Here is a 23,751-nt window from a genome sequence, read left to right on the forward strand (position 1 = left end):
GAGCCCTCGTGTAGTGCCTCCATGCAGTTTAAATAACCTGAAAAATGGAAATCAGCAGAGTGGCTAATCATCACTGGCTTTTTCCTAAATGTCTTAGCAAATAAGAAGCACTTAATTTTTTTCTTCTCTTAATTCTACTTTATCCTTTTTGTTTAACAGTTCAAGTCTGAATATTTCCCCAAGGGTACCATGATATCAAGATATGGCAGTGAGACTTAAATACTGGCTATCAGGTTATATACCTGGTTAACCCACTCATACTATTAGCTCTGCTTTAAGCAGCATCTTAATATTTCACAAGAATACACTTTATTTTAGACCCTATATTGTGAGTTAGAGGACTCTAGTTTCTACAAACTCATTTACAATAATATGGCAAAAAGGCTTTAAAGGTAGCTTGTAGAATTAAAAAAAGAAGAAAAAACACAAATTCTGCATTTATATTAATACATGAAATAGATTCTTGGATCCTCACAATGCCATGAGGTAATAGGAAAGTTTATTTCTCATATTTTCTCATAAACTCAGTGCCGGAGAGATAGGATTAATAAATTTAGGAAAAGAAAATTAAGGACATCCAATTAAATATCAATTTTAATTAAAAAATATTTTTTAGAGTAAATACTAAATACTTTTTAAGAGTAAATATTTCTCAAACATCATATACTTACACTGAAAAGTCCTTTGTTATCTGAAACTGAAATTTAACTGGGCATTCTTGAGAAGTGACTTAACTAAGGTCATAGGTTAAAACCTACATCTCCTGACCAACTCCACCATGTGGAGTAACTGCAAGTACTTTTCATTATATTGTCTCATCGATCACAACTCTCAGGGGATAAATTGAAACATTTGTTGTTATTGTTGTTATTCTTTAGTCACCAATTCATGTCTGACTTTCATGACCCCATGAGCTGTAGCCCACCAGGTTCCTCTATCCATGGGATTTCCCAAGCAAAATTACTGGAGTGGGTTGCCATTTCCTTCTCCAGGGGATCTCCCCAACCCAGGGATTGAACCTGTGTTCAACCCCTGCCTTCAAAGAAGGAGGGTTCTTTACCACAGAGCCACCTGGAAAGCCCCAAGATTTCAGTTTCCCAACCAGGGATCAAACCTGGGCTATCCAGTGGCTCAGTGTCCTAACCATTAGGCCATCAGGGAACTCTAAAATTGAAACATTAGTGCCCATATCTATTTTTAGATTTGCTGAGTAAGGCTCAGAAAATTTAGAAGACCCATCTAGTTTCTCACAGTTAGTAGGGAGATCCTAGCCTGAGGTCCAAATCTTACCATGTAAAATCCAGTTAGGTAATATCTATTCTATTTCAACTCACAAGATAATTAACAATAATTAAAGGCTATTTTGACCTTCATTTTAACAGATAGTAATCAGGGATGAGCTGTTTCACATTATTTTGTTCAGTATCAAAATGGAAAGACTAAAATCAGAGAGGAAAGTATGGCTTACTGCAAAATTTTTTTAAATCCTTTATTTTAAAAACTCTTTAAACCTGCAAGACATTAAAATGTGTTGAAAGCATGCCTTAGCATACACAGAAATATAGAGGTCCACTTTTAGATTATAATAATGTCTTAGTGTCTTTGCTAAAGACATTTGATTCTATTAGAACATTATTATCATGAAGATCAACTCACTTAGCCTTAAAAAAGACAAAAATCATGCCATTCGTGACAATATCAATGAACCTGAGGGATATTACACTAAACAAAATAAGCAGGCACAGAAGGACAAGTACTATATGGTTAGGTAGTTAGAATAGAAAAAGGAGTCCAAAATGGTGGTGGCTAAAAGAAAAAGAAAAAGAAAGGAAAAGCCTGCAAAAATGGAACAAAAGAAAACCCCAGGACCAGACTGAGAACCTCAGGTGGAATAAACAGCCTGGCTAGCCCAATTTACATAGGGCGGGCTCACGGGCAGGAGAAAACCATATAACAAGAGGAGCCAAGATTGAGCCCTCTCTTCTTTTGGGTCAACCACCCTCATGCCTCGGGGATGTATTTTCCTTTGCTTGCCAAATAAAACTGAGCTGTGACAGAGAGGTAACACTGGGTCCGTCATTTCAAATTTTTGCTGCAGTGAGACAGAACCGAGGAAACTACACTCGCCCCTGACAATATGATATCACTTACACGAGGAATCTAAAATAATCAAACTTATAGAAGGAAAGTAGAATGGTGGTTGCCAGGGGAAAGTACGAAGTGGGGAAATATCAGTTAAAGAGTACAAAGTTTCAGTTATACAAAACCAGTAAGCCCTAGAGATCTTCTGTTTAGCACAGAACCAGAAGACAACAATACAGTATAGAACACTTAAAATTTTGCTAAGAGGGTATATTGGGCTGTGTTCCACAGGCCTGCAGCTTTAAGGCTAAAGAGCCTGGAGATAGTGACAGAGACATCAAAGGTTTAAAAGACTGGGGGATCTTATGGGTCTGAAGCAAGGTCCTGAAGCAATACTCTACCATGTGTGGCTGCTGGTGGGCAGAAATATAGCCCACTCTTAGCTGGAAGTGGAGAGTGGGGAGGGAATGAGGGAAGGAAGGAGAGGAAGTTGCCAGTTATAGGGAGAATTGACACTGATCTCAGCTTAGCTCATAGGTTACCAGTGAAGGCAGCAGAGAGCATGCCCCTCACTGCTCTTTGATAAGCTATCAGGTATATAAAGCTGATATAAAGCTTAGAATAATCACAAGCTGGGGCTGGGAGCAAGTATGTAGGAATTTATTAATTAGGTTCTACCTGTTATTAAGAGTGAAGGTCAGTCAGGTGAACAGATTGTAGCTGAAGCAGGGACTAGATGAGTGGATATGGACAGAGAACAAGAGAATAGTCATCTTGGCTGCTGATTCCTCCGTCCATACAGGCTAGATCTTATATTAAGTGTTTCTATAACACAAAATATACTAATAAATAAGAGAGTAGGAGGAAACTTTTCCAGATGATAAATAGGTTGATGACACTGATTGTGGTGATGGTATCACCAATGTATACTTATCTCCAAATTCATCCAGTTACATATGTTAACTATGTACAGCTTTTCACATGTCAAAGTTTTTTTTTAATAAAAGAGCACCTCAGCAACATACTCACTAAATAGACTCAATGAAATTTCATTGAGTGTATTCCATAGCAATCAAGAGAGCCATTATGAGACTCTGAGATGATTTGTTGAGTCAAATCTTAAAAAACACGGAGTTATAGGAAAGCCCAGGGTTGCTTCCTCAACTAACATTCTGGGAGGACCATTTGGATTCAACTAAACTAAATCTTTATGGAGTTTTTCCAAGGTAAAAGTGGACAAATGTCAACATGTTAGGAAGTATATGATTAGGATTAAAAAAAAAAATTAAAGCCATAATCCCTCAATTAGCATTTAAAAGAAAATTTATTGGTGATTTATTAGTATGCTGTAAAGTTAACTACTTGTAAAAAGACTCATCTTGGAAAAACATACATAATAGGATCTATCTTTCCTCCTACCTCTTGACACCAATGTTCTCTCTCCCTTTCTTATACAATCTTTCCTTCCATTCTCCTTCCTATTTCTCTCTTATAATAATGTGTGTTCTTTCTTTTGCAGCATTATCAACTTCCCTGTAGTTCTGGGCTCTAGGTTTCTCATTGTTATCATATTTTCTCTTACTTATCTTTTTCCTCCTATCCTCAGCTGCTCATAAATGGAATTTTGTATTGAGTTAATACATTTTAAAGCTACATAATGCTGTAAGTTACTGATAAATATAAATAATTATATTTATGTATTAGTGTTATTGCATACTAATTATAATTATAAATGTACTTTGATAAGACCTGCCATAATATTAAGGTTTATTATATTGGGTTTACTATGTACATGAGCAATAAATACCTTTTTCTTTATATTACATATGAAAGTTTTCAAATTCCTGATATATGATATTGAACATACTAGTAATGTAACAGTATTTTAGGAGAAGTTTTGTATTATACTGAACAGCATTTCCAAGGAGAAAATTCATCTATTATAACGAGCTATGTGATATCTCCCCAACATCTGATATTAATGTTTACATTTTGGTGGTGCATGAATCTTTTTCAACAATGAAATACCAGTACGCCTTTCCTAGCCCACTGGATTTCTGCAAAAAGTCATTGTCAATGATCTTACTATCTGGCACTAATTGCAAGAAGTTATATATCTTTACCTAATTTTAGAGCTATTTAGTTTGATGATGCCCACATACTTTATTCACAAAGACATACATTATCTAATTTCTATTTCACCCCCTTTTCACTGTTGTGACTTTTTATTGTTAACAACTCTAATGTTAAATGTTAAAAAAATGCAAGTCTAAATAAACTCTCATATATACTGTGCTTTTTAAAGCCTAATGACCTAGTATGTATCCTGTAACTCAGTCACACTTTGAGAAAGAAAATGCATTTGTGTTTGTCAGCTTGCTTGGAAAGGTGGAAAAGTTAAAAATACCAACAGACATTTCACTTAAAGTCTTTTCAATAGATTCTCAGTATGTACTAGTGATTAATCTTTCATTTTCATTATAAATTTATTTCCTCTTAAACTTTTATATAAGAATAAAGGACATTACACAAGGATTTATTCGTGTTAATTTGTAAAATATATTCCTCTTCTCATTTTAACAAATCCACATTCACTGATTAAAGAAAAGCATCAATGCCTTTCATATAAACACACAGACTTAAAATCTGGAAAGAGATCTTTCAATTAGTTTCTAAAATTTCTATTCAGGTCTCTAACGTGATTCACAACGTGGTCCATGTTATGCAGTTGGATTCTTAGAACTGTTTTAGGATTCATGACAACCTCCTGTTCCAGGTCCACAGATACCTGCTTACAGTCTCAACGGCAGCCCAGCCTGATTTCACATGACAATGGTTCCAGCTACTTCTTAGGTGTTTTGACTTAAAGTGATTTAGGTAGTTAAAGAGCCATGTAAGGAGAAGTGACTTTTCTTACAAAAGCCATGTGATAACCATCTTTTACCAAATAGGAGAAGGTAACAGAGTGTTGTCAAGAAAAACTAAGTCTAGTATTTACAGTTTTACTTGATACCTATTGAACCACTAAGTACTTACCTGGATAATATCGGGCCAGGCCTGTGGCACTGCCAAACACCTGCCACAATAATGAAGGATCTTCTTCTCGATTTTTCTTGAAAACTTCATCTAAGGCACTTGTCCAGTTGAGTTCGTTTAATACAATTGTTGCTACCAAAAGTGAAAGAATGGAAAAATCAGTCAATTCAAATTTGTAATTAGTAACTGAGCCTGTTTTCATATATGTGCACAGTAATGTTATATATATTTTATTGCTTTATCTATAAAAGCACTCTGATCTGGTGGTAATCAGAAAGTTTAGACATGGAATAATTTCTTCAAACAAATGTTTATATGATGGTGGCCCTACTGACATTTAGGGGCTGGGTGACTTTTTTGTAGTGGGGGTTGTTTTGTGCTTTGTAGATGTTTACAAGCATCTCTGGCCTCTACACCCTAGATGTCAGTACCATGTTCCCAGTTGTGATATGCAAAACTGTTTTTAGATATCATCACATAAGCCCTGGGGAGCAAAATTACTTTCTGCTGAGAACCACTGTGATACACAAAATTTAAAACAGGCAATAGTCAAGCTCTGCTGGCTGAGAGGTGGTGGGAAGCATTTCTCCAATTGAGGCAGTTCTAAAGAAACCTACAGGGCACCTTAGGACACAGTTTGATGACTACTTTCCTCAACTATTGATGATTCTCTGTGATATACTAACATGGTTTGATCTGTTACTTGAGTTAAAAAAAAAATAGATGTCTGTCATTGAGAATAGCTTATTAACTATATTTCTGTAACAACAAAAATGCATACATGTTGATAAAGAAAAACTCATTCAGAGGCTTGACAACATCAATAATAGAAGTAGATGTAGCTGATATCTTATTACTAGCTTTATGAACAATAATTTTCTTTTTTCTGGTTAGTTCAACTAACAATTAGAGTGTGGTGCTAACAAGGGACAGGTCATTGATTTTGACACCTACTTATACTGACTAACTGATCCTGCATAGGTATCACAAACATATGCCAGTCATTATAATGAAAGAGGAACAATTATAATGTAGGCTATAATATGGGCTAAATATAATTAATGTTAATTGTGGCTAATAAATGTTAATTATGGCTCTCCATGATCATAGCATCCTATGTCTAACATGATAAAAGTTTAATCAGCTTAGAATATTATTTTCCCTTTACACAAAAAAGATGACATATGAGATAATCTCATCTTTCTTGGAGGGTCTTAATATATGTAAAATATGTACCATGCCCCCAGCAGATTAGCAGATTGGGAAATCTTGCCTTTGAGAATATATGTCCAAGCCTAAATAATGGACATTAGCTTGGGATAATGAGTAGAATTACTGCTTAACTTTTTTCCATTCATTTCTGTGACCACAGTAAGTAAAAGAAACAAATACAATCATGGTTAAAACATATGCAAGATGTTTTGAAGATAAAAGAACAAAGAGCTTCTTTCAAGAAAGACATACAGCATATGTATTTGTATTTTAAGGTTTTATCACTCACCCAAAAAATGAAAACAAGCATACTGCAAATTGTTCTGGGACCAGCATCCTAATGCATTTCTCATTATTGGAAACTAATGAGTTTCCCATCTTTATGGATGTGATTATCTTCAGAAAGATAAGTTGTGTGTGTAAATATTCATGAGTTGGGTCAGATCCATAGCACATCTGAGATACTAGTGAATTCAAATTCAAAAGCATGATCCAATGAACACTGAGTGACCAGTTATATGAAAATTTATATTCACATAGATAACCTAAACTGATACTCACTATCTATGAATATTTATGGTACTACACAAAATAGCAGAGAAAAAGAGGGACATCCTCTTTTTTTTTAAACATTCATGAATTATACAGTTATATTTTACTCAACAAAATAATCATGTTTATTTATATTCCAGATACTTAGAATAGATTGGGGATTAATGAAGTCTGTCTCTTCAGTTTCCTTGGTTCTTTAATTCACATTAGGCAACAACTGAGATCTAATTATTTTTAATGAATTTTTCTTTGTGTTCAGAGTCTTACTCAGTTTTATTATCTAACAACTACTAAGTATTAGGCTCTGATACACTGATAAAGAATTATACTTTTATGTATTGGGGGAAAAAGTCAAACTTTGAAATGTTATCATGATGGTGATCTGTTTTAAAATAGTAGATTATACGTTTGAAAATTCTTTTTCAGATAAGACACTGCAAAATGATTTCCACAAAAGCTGTTCATATGCAAATGAGAAAAGTACATAAAGCTTTTGCAGAATAGACACCTGAAGTTATTTACTCAGAATGAAAGAAATGGCATTGTGCACTTAATAAATAAGCAAAGTTTATAAAACTTAATGAGCTCTCTTGTAACAAGAGAGCTGCATTTGTTGTTGTGTATTTATAAAGACTTGAGTGCAATCATTATTCTTGTGGCCACAATTTTTATTTGAATGTCTATCACAAGAAAAAAATTAAAAGGATCTGCCATGGGAGTACAAAATTAGTGCAGAGGAGAGTTCGGCAAAAGCTATCTATCAAAATGCAGTCATTAATCCAGCAATTCTATTTGAAAGAATTTATACTATGGGGAGACTACAGATATTCAGTCCTGAGTCAGAGAATTTTAGACCAAGAATCATTCTTTTAATTATACTGTTCAAATTCCTTAAAATACAAAAATAAATTGCTGCAGTAGGAAATATTTTTTCTCAAATTATACTGGAATCCAGTTAAAAATGTAAAAGGAGATACGTAAAATATATAAGCAAACAAATAAGTATGAATCCTCTTTTATATCCATCTTGGGTAGAAGGAAATGTCAACCCACTCCAGTATTCTTGCCTGGGAAATCCAATGGACAGAGGAGCCTGGCTGGCTACAGTCCATGGGGTCAGAGAGAGTTGAACAAAACTGAGCAAATAACACAATAAACATATATTACTTTGGCATTCTATAAGAAGTAGATTTTTACCTTCTTAACCTTGTAAAAACTAAATACTTAATCCAGAGATTACTAAAGTGCCCAACATTTCCGCAATTCTATATTATCAGCAAAACTAAGGAAAAACAATACTGAAGTAACTGGGTCATTTGCAAATGATGGCATAATAAAACTAATGCAGAACACTGGCAATGCTGAAACTTTTCAAATGTAATTATTTTTTCTGTAAAGCATTATCTTTATATAAATATCCTGAGCAAGAAACCAAGACACAAGGAATTTTCTTTACTTGCATAAATATTGATATAAACTAGTAGCTCAACTGTATTTTATGTAATAACTCCAGAATAAATGATCTTTCTAAAAGGCCTTGAAATACTTCTTGTCCACCAATAAAACTTAGCTGTCTATTAAGACAGATATACTCAAGAACATAGGGAATAGTTCTGATTGGTTTTCCATAAATCATTTGTCAGTCTTTAAAATCATATTGTATTTTATTTTCTCAATTATATACTGGATATATATGGCCTTATTTAATATAGTGTATTCTATATGCACCCACACCTTTCTTATCTGCCTCCTAAAGTAGTAGTAACGTTTTATATTCACACATTCAAATTTCTAATTTCTTGCTCGAATGGAGTACATGGGTGTACATAGAAGTACATGAGTGGCTTATGTATTTTTCACTGTGTAAGACATACCGGCCAATTGTGATCTAGCCTTGAACCTGCTGCCATTTCTAATGAACTTAGCTAACTGTCTTATGACTTCTAGGAGTAACATGAGTACTGCTTTTCTGTCAACTTTTAAGAAATTAAGATTTTAATCTTTGTTTGAAAATTAGAGTTTGTGAAAACAAATCTTTCATAGATATTCAAGGCTAAGTTGATTAAAAGCAATGAATGCTGGGAAAGCAAACCTTGACTTTGGGGCCCCTAATCTGAATGGTATAAAAGGATTTTACTGCTAATCGATTCAGAAAGCCAAGCATGTGTTTCTTTCTATTCTTCTTATATTTAGTTTTCAAAAACATGGCCTTGGTGTTCAGCAATTCTCTCTTGTAGAGGATTCTTTTGTTCAGTTTGGCTTCTCAAGGGAAGAAAGAAAAATCTAATTTGTAACAGCATAAAAAAGGACCTTTCATTTGCTGCTAATTCTTCTAAAATATGTGACATAGCTGTATCTTGTTTATGACATGAATGTAGAATCGTTAACAAGTTCAGAATCCAATTTTCTCCTTCGAACTTCAGCCAAGAAGTATTCCACTACTGCTCCCACTTAAGTCTGAATTTATTTTGTTGACTTATTCAGGGTTCTGGGCCTCACCGTGTGTTGAAGGCACTATATAACTATTTGAAAAACCTTAAGATTATTTATAATATCAACTATAGCTTTGAAATGAAGCAAAAATATGCTAGAAAAAAAAGAAAAACAATTTTTATGATTTACTGAAAATATAAAATAACTTTGATAAATATGCACCACAAATATACTTTATAAAACATAAAATACCTTGGCAGGTCTTTCCTAAGACTTGTAAATCTTAAAGTTATATAAGGGAGTGGATAGTAACAATTTTTTTAACAACACTAAATATGATACAATTAAATAATTTAAAAAAGGGAACTGTCCAAAATGTTGACTATACTATTGCCATTTAATCATACCATTATCATAGACTTGCACTAAGATAAAATTAGCATGTATTATTTAAACTATTTCCACTGATAGTAACAGTCAGTATATTGTATTAAGAGCAGCAGATAAGTTAACTATTTTCTATCCACTATCACATTTTACTAAAAATGACACTTGAAACAAGACACTATTAGGTTGGTACAAAAGCAATTGTGGTTTCAGACCATGAATTTTAAATCATTATAACTAGGCTTCTGGAAAACTCAGCAGTGGCCACGGGACTGGAAAAGGTCAGTTTTCATTCCAATCCCAAAGAAAGGCAATGACAAAGAATGCTCAAACCACTGCACAATTGCACTCATCTCACACACTAGTAAAGTGATGCTTAAAATTCTCCAACCCAGGCAGGCTTCAGCAATACGTAAACTGTGAACTTCCAGATGTCCAAGCTGGTTTAGAAAAGGCAGAGAAATCAGAGATCAAATTGCCAACATCCGCTGGATCATGGAAAAAGCAAGAGAGTTCCAGAAAAACATCTATTTCCACAATAAATTGTGGAACATTCTTCAAGAGATGGGAATACCAGACCACCTGACATGCCTCTTGAGAAAACTATATGCAGGTCAGGAAGCAACAGTTAGAAATGGACATGGAACAATAGACTGTTCCAAGTAAGAAAAGGAGTATGTCAAGGCTGTATATTGTCACCCTGCTTATTTAACTTATATGCAGAGTACATCATGAGAAACGCTGGGCTGGAGGAAGCACAAGCTGGAATCAAGATTGACGAGAGAAATATCAATAACCTCAGATATGCAGATGACACCACCTTTATGGCAGAAAGTGAAGAAGAACTAAAGAGCCTCTTGATGAAAGTCAAAGAGGAGACTGAAAAAGTTGGCTTAAAGCTCAACATTCAGAAAACTAAGATCATGGCATCTGATCCCATCACTTCATGGCAAATAGATGGGGAAACAGTGGCTGATTTTGTTTTTATGGGCTCCAAAATCACTGCAGATGGTGATTGTAGCCATGAAATTAAAAGAAGCCCACTCCTTGGAAGGAAAGTTATGATCAACCTAGACAGCATATTAAAAAGCAGAGACATTACTTTGTCAACTTTTGTCTGTCTAGTCAAGGCTATGGTTTTTCCAGGGGTCATGTATAGATGTGAGAGTTGGACTATAAAGAAAGCTGAGCACAGAAGAATTGATGCTTTTGAGCTGTGGTGTTGGAGAAGACTCTTGAGAGTCCCTTGGACTGCAAGGAGATCCAAATAGTCCATCCTAAAGGATCAGTCCTGGGTGTTCATTGGAAGGACTAATGTTGAAGCTGAAATTCCAGTACTTTGGCCACCTGATGTGAAGAGCTGACTCATCTGAAAAGACCCTGTTGCTGGGAAAGATTGATGGCTAGAGGAGAAGGGGACGACAGAGGATTAGACGGTTGGATGTCATCACCGACACAATGGACATGGGTTTGGGTGTACTCCGGAAGTTGGTGATGGACAGGGAGGCCTGGTGTGGTGCGGTTCATGGAGTCGCAAAGAGTTGGACACGACTGAGTGACTAAACTTAACTGAACTACGCTCAAACATATCTTCATTAATCAAAATAGGAACCGTTAACAATCAACACATTTTTGTCAACAAAAAAACAAGTTTGTTTTTTCCTGTAGCACAAAAATGTGTGCTTTAGGATTTGATGAACTCTTGGAAAGTATTGTCTGCCTCCTTCTGTTTATGGAAGCATTCTCCCTGCAAAAAGTTTTGGAGATGCTTGAATAAGTTGGTGAGAGGCCAGGTGAATATGGCAGATGTGGCAAAACTTTGTAGCCAATTCATTTAGCTTTTGAAGCAACTGGTTGAGCTATGTGTGGTCAAGTGTTGTCATGGAAAAGAACTAGGCCCTTTCTGCTGGCCAATGCCAGCTGCAGGAGCTGCCGTTTTTGGTGCATCACATCGATTTGCTGAGCACACTTGTCAGATGTAATGGTTTCTCCAGGATTCAGAAAGCTGTAGCGGACCAGACCAGGAATAGACCACCAACCAGTGACCATGACCTTTTTTTTGGTGCAAGTTTGGCTTTGGAAAGTGCTTTGGAGCTTCATCGCAGTCCACTAAGCTGGTCATTGCTGATTGTCTTATAAAACCCACTTTTTATCATGTGTCACAATCTGAGCAAGATATAGTTTGTTGTTGTTGCACAGAATAAGAGAAGAGGACATTTCAAAATGACAATTCTTTTGACTTTCAGTCAGCTCATGAGGCACCCATTTATTGAGCTTTTTCACCTTTCCAATTTACTTCATATGCCAAACGACTGTAGAATGGTCGACATTGAGTTCCTGGCCAAATCTCATGCAGTTCTAAGAGGATCAGCTTCAATGACTGCTCTCGATTGGTCACTGTTGACTTCCTATGGCTGGCCACAATACTCCTCACATTCAAGGCTCTCATGTGCTTCTAGAGCCATCACTGCACTGTACATTCATTAGCAGTTCCTGGATCAAATGTTTTGTTGATGTTGTGAGTTGTCTGAGCTGCTTTACAATCCATTTTGAACTCAAATAAAAAAACTGCTCAAATTTGCTTTTTGTTGAATATCATTTCTATGTATAAAATAAATATAAAATAAACAGCAAGTATTAAGTCATTAGCAAAAAAATACAGTGAGAAATGTACATTAAAATGATGTATAACAATCACATTTATATAAGAATGTATTCCAATATCAAATGGAAAAATTCAAAAATGCAAAATCACAATTACTTTTGCAGCAACCTAAAAATATCACTCTTTTTTAGATGATAAAAATAAAATCTAGAAAGAGTAATTTACCAAAATTCATGCAGAGGCAGTCATAGACACAGCACCCAAATAAGTCACATTTCAAGATCCTCACTGTTCATGAGCTATTTATTTCTAGCTTTCATTATTTATGTAGCTCTAATTTAGAATTTCAAATCTGAAGAAGTAAAAATCACCTATGCACTTGTAAATACTGTTTCTCAATCAACTGAGACTGTTCCTTTCAGCAATATCTAGAGACATTTTTGATGGTCAAGACAGGTAGTATAGTCTGAAGTCAGGACAGTTGATTCCTCCAGCTCCATTCTTCTTTCTTAAGATTGCTTTGGCTATTCGAGGTCTTTTGTGTTTCCATACGAATTGTGAAAATTTTTGTTCTATAATAGTTCTGTGAAAACTGCCATTGGTAATTTGATAGGGATTGCACTGAATCTGTAGATTGCTTTAGGCAGTATAGTTGTTTTCACAATATTGATTCTTTCAATCCAAGAACTTGCCATATCTCTCCATCTGTTTATGTCACCTTAGATTTCGCTCATCAGTGTCTTATAGTTTTCTGTATACAGCTCTTTTGTCTCCTTAGGTAAGTTTATTCTTGGATATTTTATTCTTTTTGTTACAATAGTGAATGGGATTGCTTACTTAATTTCTCTTTCTGATTTTTCATTGTTAAGTGTATAGGAATGCAAGAAATTTCTGTGTATTGATTTTGTATCCTGTGACTTTACTAGATTCACTGATTAGCTCCAACAGACATCACTCCAAAGAAGACATACTGATAGCTAATAAATTCATGAGAAAATGCTCAACATTGCTTATTATGAGAAAAATGTAAATCAAAACTACAATGAGATGTAACTTCACACTTGTCAGAATGGCCATTATCAAAAATCTACAAACAATAAACGATGGAGAGGATGTGGAAAAAATAAACTCTCTTACACTGCTGGTGGGAATCTAAATTGATACAGCCGCAAGGGAGAATAGTCTAGAGATTTCTTAAAAAACTAGGAGTAAATCTACCATATGACTCAGCAAGCCCACTACTGGGCATATATCCTGAGAAAACCACAATTCTAAAAGATACATGTACCCCCAATGTTCACTGCAGCACTATTTACAATAGCCAGGACATGGAAACAATCCAGACGTCCATTGACAGGTGAACAGATAAAGACGTTTTGATACATACATACAATGGAATATTACTCAGCCATAATAAAGGAACACATTTGAGTCGATTCTAGTGAGGTGGATGAACCTAGAGCCTGTTTTACAAGTTAAATAAGTTAAGAAAGAGAAAAACAAATATCATATATTAACACATATATACGGAATCTAGAAAAATGGTACTGATAAATCTATTCGTAGAGCAGCAAAAGAGACAGAGAACAGACTTGCATGCACAACAGGGGAAGGAGAGACTGGGACAGTTGAGAGTAGCACTGAAGCATACATATTACCATTTGCACAATCTATAGCCAGTGAGAATTTGCTGTATGATGCAAGGAGCTCAACCTGATGCTCTGTGACAACCTAGAAGGGTAGGATGGGGTAGGGGGTGCAAGGGAGTTTCAAAGAGGGAGGGGACATATGTATACCTATGGCTGATTTATGCTGATGTATGGCAGAAACCAGCACAACACTGTAAAGCAAGTATCCTTCAATGAAAAATAAAGAAAAAAAAAAAAACAAAACACTAGGAGGAGGCAGGACTTCACTGGAGGTCCAGGATTTAAGAGTCTGAGCTTCCGATGCAAGGGGCAAGGGTTTTATCCCCGGTCAGGGAACTAAGATCCCACATGCTACAAAGCAGGGCCAAAATAATAGAAAAGAAAGACTACTAGGAGTTCTATTGGCATTTGCTAGGTAGAAACCCAAGACACTCTAAACCTCCTACAATGCACAGGACAATCTCCACAACAATGAATCACTCAGCTCAAAATGTCAGCAGGGCACAAGTTTAGAAACTTTGCTCAAGCACAAATATAAACAAGATCAATTCACTTTGTAAAAAGCAATATTCCCAACAAATTCTGTCCACAAAAAGCCACAGGAAAACTTCTTCAAATGAAAGCTGATACATTTAAAAATATTATTGTTTCACACTAAATTATGTCAATACTTCAGGCTATATTTTCACACTTTTTGGGTTGAGAAATTTCATTTTCAGTCCCAGAAATTCTAACCCACTGCTGCTAAGTCACTTCAGTCGTGTCCAACTCTGTGTGACCCCATAGACGTTAGCCCACCAGGCTCCCCGGCCCCTGGGATTCTCCAGGCAAGAACACTGGAGTGAGTTGCTATTTCCTTATCCAATGCAGGAAAGTGAAAAGTGAAAGTGAAGTCACTCAGTCGTGTCTCTTAGCAACCCCATGGACTGCAGCCTACCAGGCTCCTCCATCCATGGGATTCTCCAGGCAAGAGTCCTGGAGTGGGGTGCCATTGCCTTCTCCCTCTAACACACTATTCTCATATAATTGAAGAGATAAGGATTTTAAAGCTATGTTTTAGTGCCATTGAATGAAATATTATACAGCCACAAAAAGGAATGAAAATCATAGAGCAAAGTAAGTCAGAAAGACAAAACAAATATTGTATATTAATATACAATGGGTAATCTAGAAAAATGGTATAGGTGATCTTAATTGCAAAAAATAAATAGACACAAGGACATACAGAAAAAATATATGAATACCAGGGGGAAAAATGGGGTGGGAGGAACTGGGAGATCGGGATTGACATATATACCCTACCGATACTATGTATAATAAGTTAACTAATGAGAACATACTCTATAGTATAAGGAATCTACTTAATACACTGTGGTGACCTGAATGGAAAGGAAGTCAAAGTTCAGATCAGTTCAGTCGCTCAGTCATGTCCGACTCTTTGCCACTCCATGAATCGCAGCACGCCAGGCCTCCCTGTCCATCACCAACTCCCGGAGTTAACTCAGACTCAGGTCCATTGAGTCAGTGATGCCATCCAGCCATCCCATCCTCTGTCGTCCCCTTCTCCTCCTGCCCCCAATCCCTCCCAGCATCAGAGTCTTTTCCAATGAGTCAACTCTTTGCATGAGGTGGGCAAAGTACTGGAGTTTCAGCTTTAGAATCAGTCCTTCCAAAGAAATCCCAGGGCTGATCTCCTTCAGAATGGACTGGTTGGATCTCCTTGCAGTCCAAGGGACTCTCAAGCGTCTTCTCCAATACCACAAAGGGAGGGGATATATGACTACATATGGATAATTCACTTTGCTGTACAGTAGAAGTTAATACAATGTTGTAAAGCAACTATACTCCAATAAAAATTAATTAAAAATAAATATACCAACTAAATAATAAAATGAATAAATTAATAAGAGGCCATGTACTTACTGCTACACTCTTCCCCCAAAAATGTTATCCTTCCCTCTTCCTGTTCTTAGATATTCAAAAAATATTATGAGTTTTGCTTTTTTAAAAAAATGATTCAACACTGTATGATTCTAAACTAAATTTAATTTTATCTTTATAGCAAATGTTCATTTTATCCCACAGTATATAACACAGTCATTAAAGGAGTTGCATTTAGTCCAAGAGCTGAGCCAGATGTCACTAATTTAATTCATCAACCTTCATCTCAAAAAAGAAAAATGTTAATAAGAAGAAACCCACTGATCCAATTAAGCACACAAACAAAAAAAATCCACTTTAAGGTATAAGCAGTGTTCATAAATATTAAAATGAACGAATCTTTTTGGTGGATTTGGCTAAAGGAATCTAATCTAATGCCAGTGTAAATGAAATATTAATAAAGTACAGGGAGATGGGAAGACCAAATCTAATCTCTCTAATCATATCTCAGGCACCACCACACACCTCCCACTGTGGGCCCTGATGAGGAGATAAGCCTTATTCCTACTGTTAATTTGGTACAAATATTAAAAGGTTCTTGTCTTTGTCAATGCTCTAACCTCTGTATTGCTGAGATTTCTGGTGTTGCTCCCAATGTCTAGTTTCCCATAGACTGAGCACCTGGCTAATACTCAGAACACAGCTGCTCTGCTTTTAAAAAAAATGTGCAAATTGCAGAGCACATAGAAGGACTTCAGGAGAAACAACTTTTATAAAAGAAAATAAGAATAATGCAAGGAGAATAGAAGACATTCAGACCTAATGGGTTGGTTAATTGAGGATTTTTAATGTCATTTTTAATAAAATGATAATTACTTGCAAAATTTTTCTTGAAGGGGTAGAAGTATTATGCACAAGAATGTCATAAGATTAGGAGGCAAAATGTTTATCTTGCAAGCATTTTAAGTTTCTCTCTCATGGGCACAGCCTCAACTTCAAACTAGTCATTTAATGTCTTATACTTCTGTTGTCCCTTCATCTAAAAAAAATAAAAATAAACACATTAAGGGCGCCAGATAGAGTTAGCATGAATGTCAAATAAGCCTATGAATAAAAGGATGTCAGGGTGTATGATATGATTATAGTCCTTTCCTTAGCTGGAATAAACATTAAAATTTTGTCAGTTATTTTCTTTTACTTGAACAATAACTTCTTTCAGATATAGCAACTTAAATATAACTCTATTTTTCAATAAAACTACATTCCTTATGTCCACCCTCTAATTCATTTAAACCCTCTCACATCATGAGATACTCTTCACTGGAATCATATAGTGAAATACTTTAATTTTACATTTTGGAAATACTGCATAATTTGTAAACATAAAGTTGGAACTTTACAGAAATTACCTAAGGAAGACAACACAATTTCCTCCATTGACACTATTTTATAAAGTCATTTTCATCATAAATGTGACTATTTATAACTAAAATTTTTGGAAAGATTGTTAAATATCCATTTTATACATTAAGTGAAGTAGCTCAGTTGTGTCCGACTCTTTGTGGCCCCACGGACTGTAGCCTACCAGGCTTCTCCGTCCATGGAATTTTCCAGGCAAGAATACTGGAGTGGGTTGCCATTTCCTTCTCCAGGAGATCTTCCCGACACAGGGATTGAACCTGGGTCTCCCGCATTGTAGGCATTAGAGCAATATTTAGTAAATACAGCTTGCTAATTCTGAACCAACAAAAAACAGACAAAAATATTCTAAACCTTTTTAAAATTTAAACTTTAAAAAGGGAAATAAATACATGAGTTTAAAAAAGAAATCAGGAGCTATGAGAACACAGAGGTGAAGTCAAAGCCATTTAAGAATAAATGCTCAATTAAGACCAAATATAAAGAACTTCAAATTGAGGTGATATTTTTAGATGCCCACTTATTTTGCTGATGATGCTTTTTCCTTTAAATAAATCGGCATTTTAGAACTCAGTATATGCACGGCTTCCCTGGTGGCTCAAACGGTGAAGAATCGGCCTGTAATATATGAGAGTGGGGTTTGATCCCTGGGTGGGAAGATCCTCAGGAGGAGGAAATGGCAACCCACTATAGTATTCTTGCCTGGAGAATCTCCATGGAAAGAGAAGCCTGGCAGGCTACAGTCCATGAGGTCGCAAAGAGCTGGACATGACCGAGTGACTAAACACAGCACACGTGTATGTATGCAGCATGAGCAAAGAATATTGTTACTTACTGCCCTCCACCGAAAGGCTGAGTCTCTGTGTAGTATACATTTGACCTTGGGAAAGCATTTTCTCCTCTCTAAACCTCATTTTCCTTGCCTGCACAATGGGGATGACAATAGTGTTTGCCTCACAGCCCTGTGCTGAGGGTTATATGTACTTAGAACACTTCTGTCACTTACTAACTGCACAATAAACGCTATCTGCCTCTGTCATTATTTTCTTATTTACCTCTTAATACTCAGCATTTAAAAGATTTTTTTAAAATATATATTTATGGAGCCATTCTGACCATGCTGCTAAAATGCTAGGATGAGTGATAAAAATCTAACATCCTCTCTTTTCCTCAAAGAATCTTTGTTCTTTCCTTGGCCCTAAATTAACGTTCAGAAATACTACTTAATTTTCTTGTTATAAATCTCAAGAAGAAAACAGCTTGTTACCCTTCCCAAACCACTTACATTGTTACAAGAGAAGGCAAAAATGAAAAAGAAAAATCTCTGTAATGATAGTATGTAATGTACTGTATAATTTCAGTGAGGATAATTTTTTCATATGGAATGTTCCCAGTGCTCTTGAAAATAAACCACAGTGACTGTGAATACAACTGGTGAATACATACTGGTGAATACAAATGAAAACATTAAAACTCTGAAAGGGGATATTAAATTATATAAGACCTAATATACATACCAGACACAACACAGGCATACACACATGCATGCACACACACACAGAATGATGGGTACACAGTTCTTTTAAGGCAGAGAGGAAACTCTGGCCAAGACTTGCAGACTAAATTAGATATGGGAAATCTCTTGCCTTTGCTCTGAGACTGCCTAACTGCATAGGGAATTTAGTGTCTACATACAAATCTAGACTACTGAATTTACAAAGAAGGATCAAAAAGTATTGGAGCTGACTAACGAGGTACGGTTGGAGAAGGATAACAAGGCTCGTGGGGGCAAGGGTGATTCTGTCAATGAGGCACAGACTGCTTAGTACTTAAGAGTTTCTGTCAACTAGTTTCAGAACAAAGAGTTGCCTGGTGATTTTAAGATGGAAAGATTAGATGCACTGAAACACAGCACATAGTAGGTTGCTATAATTAAAAAGAACAATCACTTAAATACCATGCACTGCTTCAGAGTGAAATTAAACAAAAAATAAATCTTTTGTACTACAGATCGCTGCTTACTGAGTCATGTTCCATAAAGGTATGGATGAAATCTAATTCTGTATCTAAGACAAAATGAGGTTATATCTTTGTATCTCTAGTTGCATACAAATAAAAAATTGCCATATGCAAATAAGCATACAGGCATACAGAGCACTCATAACTTATTTTATCATTTATAAAGATAGACATCTATATATAAAAAGAAAAAATATATCAACTATATTAGTTTTCAGGATGCTTACAACATAGTAAGCATTACTTGTTCAGATTTTAATGTATTTGTTATAGTTACTGATGTTGAATTTATATTTATCAGTCCTAGCTACTGCCAGTTCAACAAATACCTTAAGAAATAATTCTTTTTCTATTCTAATAATTCATGTATTTTTAATTTTCATTCATAACTTAATATCCCACAAAAGTTTTCATGTATCGGCCAAATTGGTTGAATAAATTCAAGTTATTCTGACATAGCTTTAAACTACAGTAAAGGATTCCTCATAAAATAATCATTTAGTGTAACTAGGAAAGTAGATTCATAAATCTCCTCAATGGCATCAAATGAATTCTTAAGTTATCCCCCTGTATTCATTTATTTGGTCTTTTACCTAAAGAAAAATGTTCAAAAGAACAAGTAAACCTTTTTATAAAGTAATAAAAAAATACTATAAAGGATTCAATACCTGATCTAAACAGTCTGCACACAAACTTTTACAAGCGGCTTAAAGTTTTTTGATCTGATGAAATGTCATGAGATGGTAAATGACCAGGCCACACTGGTTCTAGATCCGTGTATCTCTCAGTCTTCTCACTCCACGGCCAAACTCACTTATGTCTCTCACAACAGCCTTTAGTCTCCCTGCCTCCAATTTCACCTCATTTTCAGCCATTTTTTCCTACCGCCACTGCCATGGTCTTCTTACATGGCAAATGACTTCCTGAATGAAAAATCTTCAGTTAAGTCTCCATAAAAGTTGGTCTTCTATGGCTTCTTCTACCCCATCTCCAGACCTCCTTTCCCACTGTTCACTTTATTAACAGAAAGCTTTAGGATCTAGTGCAGTATTTCAAGGATAAATCTCACACAATTTTGCTGCAACACCAAAACATCCAAACAAAAATACACGGCACAAAAGGAATACTGTGACATTAAAGATGGTTTGGGTCTTCTTACTGTAATAGATTGAATTCTAGAGGTCTAATTCCAGCATTGTATTCAGTCCCTCAATGCACAATAATAACTCTTGACTATGCTCTCAGAATTAAAGTAAATCGTGACCATTCTTCTCAGTTTGATCTGCATCTAATGGAGAAAGAGAGACAAAGCATCTTACATCCAATTTTGCTTTTGTATCATACACCCTATTAACAACAGTACTGCCTCTCAGGAGGTGAGTAAATGTTTTGAGAGTCAAAAGGTTGGTGGTCAAAAAAGACTTCCAGGAGGAAGTGGTACAGTTTTAAAGAAGAGTAGTGAAGTGAGTGACTGATTCAGTGAATGTCTTGTGCAGAAAACAGAGGCTGGAAAAAAAAAAAAAAAAGCATAAGGCATTTCAGGAGCTCTACATGCTTCAAAATGGTTGAATAAAAGAAGAATACGGGGGAAGCCTGGCATGCTGCAGTCCATGGGGTAGCCAAGAGCTGGACATGACTGAGCAACTAAACTGATGGCCCAAAGCAGCAAAGCTAAGAATGCAGACATCCTGTTATAATGATACAGAAGTACTAAACAAAAATAATTGTATTCTGAGAATTACAGAGTCATAAAAGCTAAAATACAAAATAATCATATTTGTACTTGAGGCTTCAAGAAGCCAGCATGGAAGAAGATTGAAAGTGGACTGGGGAAAAGCCACATATGAATGGGGAGAAGAAGACAAAAAGCTAGTATGGTCAGGCTGGAGAGTAATGACAATGGTTGGAACTAAAAAACCAGTGCTGGACATGGGGAGTGGAAGAAGATTAAATAATCCACAGACCATAGTGACAGATGGTGGGCAGGGGGAAAGAAGAGCCCTGGTTTTCTGCTTGGACTTGGATGATACTATTAACAAAGATATGAACATTGGAGGAGGGGCATATTTGGAGATATTGATGTCATAATGTGAGGCGCCTAGGCCTTTTAATCCACTGAAAATGGTTATCCAAAAGGCAGAGAAATGAATCTGCAGCTTAGTCATGGATCCATATGGAAGAATCAGATTTGGAAGTCATTGTTTCAGTGACAGTCACAACTGTTTGAAGGATGTTCATGGTTACTGACATCAATAAGTGCTACAGATCCTTAAGTACAAAGGAGGCTTTACCTAGCTGAGAGAGATTGCCAGAAGGAAATAACATGGACCTAGAAGGCAATGGCACCCCACTCCAGTACTCTTGCCTGGAGAATCCCATGGACAGAGGAGCCTGGTGGGCTGCAGTCCATGGGGTCGCTAAGAGTTGGACACGACTGAGGGACTTCACTTTCAGTTTCACTTTCATGCATTGGAGAAGGAAATGGCAACCCACTCCAGTGTTCTTGCCTGGAGAATCCCAGGGATGGCAGAGCCTGGTGGGCTGCTGTCTATGGGGTCGCACAGAATCGGACACGACTGAAGTGACTTAGCAGCAGCAGCAGCAACACTCATAAACAAGAACACTGTTTCCCATGAAAAGTCACCAGGGCATAGTGTGCTGTGATACGTACCTATTGTTTTCATGTATCAAAAGCCACAAAATATGCCTTTTGAATATAATTTTTACATCTGTGTTAAAACAACTGCACTGAATTCAACTGCACAAATTCAGTGTATCTGTGCCCAACTCAGTCCATCAAGAAGAAATAATATGAAAAGATATTGGAACCAATAAAAACCCATTATCTTCTAATGCACTGTTTTGAATTTTGCCTTTTTAAAAGAGTTATTGACTTAAATGAAGTACCCAGGGATACAATGCCTGAAACTCTTGTTATGTAGAGCACTTAATGCTTGCTGTGTACTTGAAGAATAAGCAATTCCCCTTACGCTCGCTTAGAATGATAAGGCAATCTATTGTGCCTCTACACTTACACAGAGCCCCACGAGACTGAAACTTGATGATTACATGGTCTTATAAGACCACAAAGTTCTACCACAAGAGTCGTATATGTATTATAAAGACACTTCAAATTGCCGACCATGGTTTTCTTATCATCATTGTTGGCTCTCTTCTGCAAATTGCGTGTGCCTTTGACTTTCAGAAATGATTTAAACTTGCATCAGTAGCTCTAAATGAACAAATGCCAACCACCCTCATTCATCCGATACACAAGAGTGACAAGATTTAACTACTTAACAGCATCTCAGATACTTATTTCTAAAAACAAAACTTCATCGAAATTTAATATCAAAAGGTTACATACAGATGAAGACTTCAAACCTTCTATTTCATAAAACATCAAATTAGGCAAGTGTAAAGAGATAATAAATTCCATTTAACTTTACAAACATAGCTATCATTTTCTAATATAAACATGGATAACTTATTTAAATGATTTTACCATTCTTACCAAAACTGTAGTTTCGTTGACATTAACCTTTTTCGTGATTTTGAAACAAGTCTTTACTTCCTTGTCACTTTGCATTTCACGTCAGACTGATAGAAGCCAGGATATTTTACGTTATTTGTCAGGTTCTCTGGCCTTTCAAATAAATTTGAAGCGAAGCTTTTTGATTTTGTTTTCTACTGTCATTTTTTCATATGTATTCTATTTAAGTATCAATTTCTCCCTGTCTTGTCCTTTTACATGCTATTCCTAAATGTGACATCTCCAACATTTTTTGTTTAAAAGCAAAAGTCTGTGCATTTTGTTATTTCCATATGTCTTCTATTTTTAAAATTACATACCCTTAAAAAAGGTAGCAATATCTTCTTACACAAGAAGGTAGCTGGGTGTGTGTGTGTGTGTCTGTGTGTGTGTGTGTGTGTGTGAATCACTACGGGCACCATATCATATACTTTAGATCTCTATTTAAAATGATACATGCTTATGATGGGCTTCCCAGGTGGCATTAGTGGTAAAGAACCCAATTGCCAAAGCAGGAGACGTAAGAGACTGGGTTTGATCCCTGGGTGGGGAAGATCCCCTGGAGGAGGGCATGGCAACTCACTCTAGTATTGTTGCCTGGAGAATCCCATGGACAGAGGACCCTGGCGGGTTATGGTCTATAGGGTCATACAGAGTTGGACACGACTGAAGTAACCTAGCACGTACACATGCTTATGATACACATAACCAATAACATAATTCATTTAGAAGCATTTATATAACAGCTCTTCTAGACACTGCCAAAACTGAATATAAATATTTTTAGAGAGGATAAACAGACTTTTTATTGGTTTGGAAAGTGCAAATACACTGAGATTGAGACTGGATTTACCGTTTCTTTGTAATATTCTGAATTTTCTTTTGTAATATTCTGACTTTTCCTGAGTGCACATTTATTTCCTCACTTACAAAGTTATGCCTAG

At 36.0% G+C, this 23,751-nt stretch overlaps 1 protein-coding gene across 7 annotated transcripts in view; it reads right to left on the reverse strand.

Annotated features, from left to right (window-relative positions):
• Positions 1-23,751, reverse strand: part of CACNA2D1 (calcium voltage-gated channel auxiliary subunit alpha2delta 1) — a 524,891-nt gene that overhangs the window by 140,412 nt on the left and 360,728 nt on the right. For all 7 annotated transcript variants that reach the window (XM_005890243.3, XM_070369704.1, XM_070369702.1 and 4 more), the window contains exon 7: positions 5,119-5,250. In XM_005890243.3, coding sequence (XP_005890305.2) covers positions 5,119-5,250 — 132 coding nt within the window. The remainder of the gene's footprint in view (positions 1-5,118; positions 5,251-23,751) is intronic.

Source organism: Bos mutus, chromosome 4, assembly GCF_027580195.1.
Source record: "Bos mutus isolate GX-2022 chromosome 4, NWIPB_WYAK_1.1, whole genome shotgun sequence".
Lineage (NCBI taxonomy): Eukaryota > Metazoa > Chordata > Mammalia > Artiodactyla > Bovidae > Bos > Bos mutus.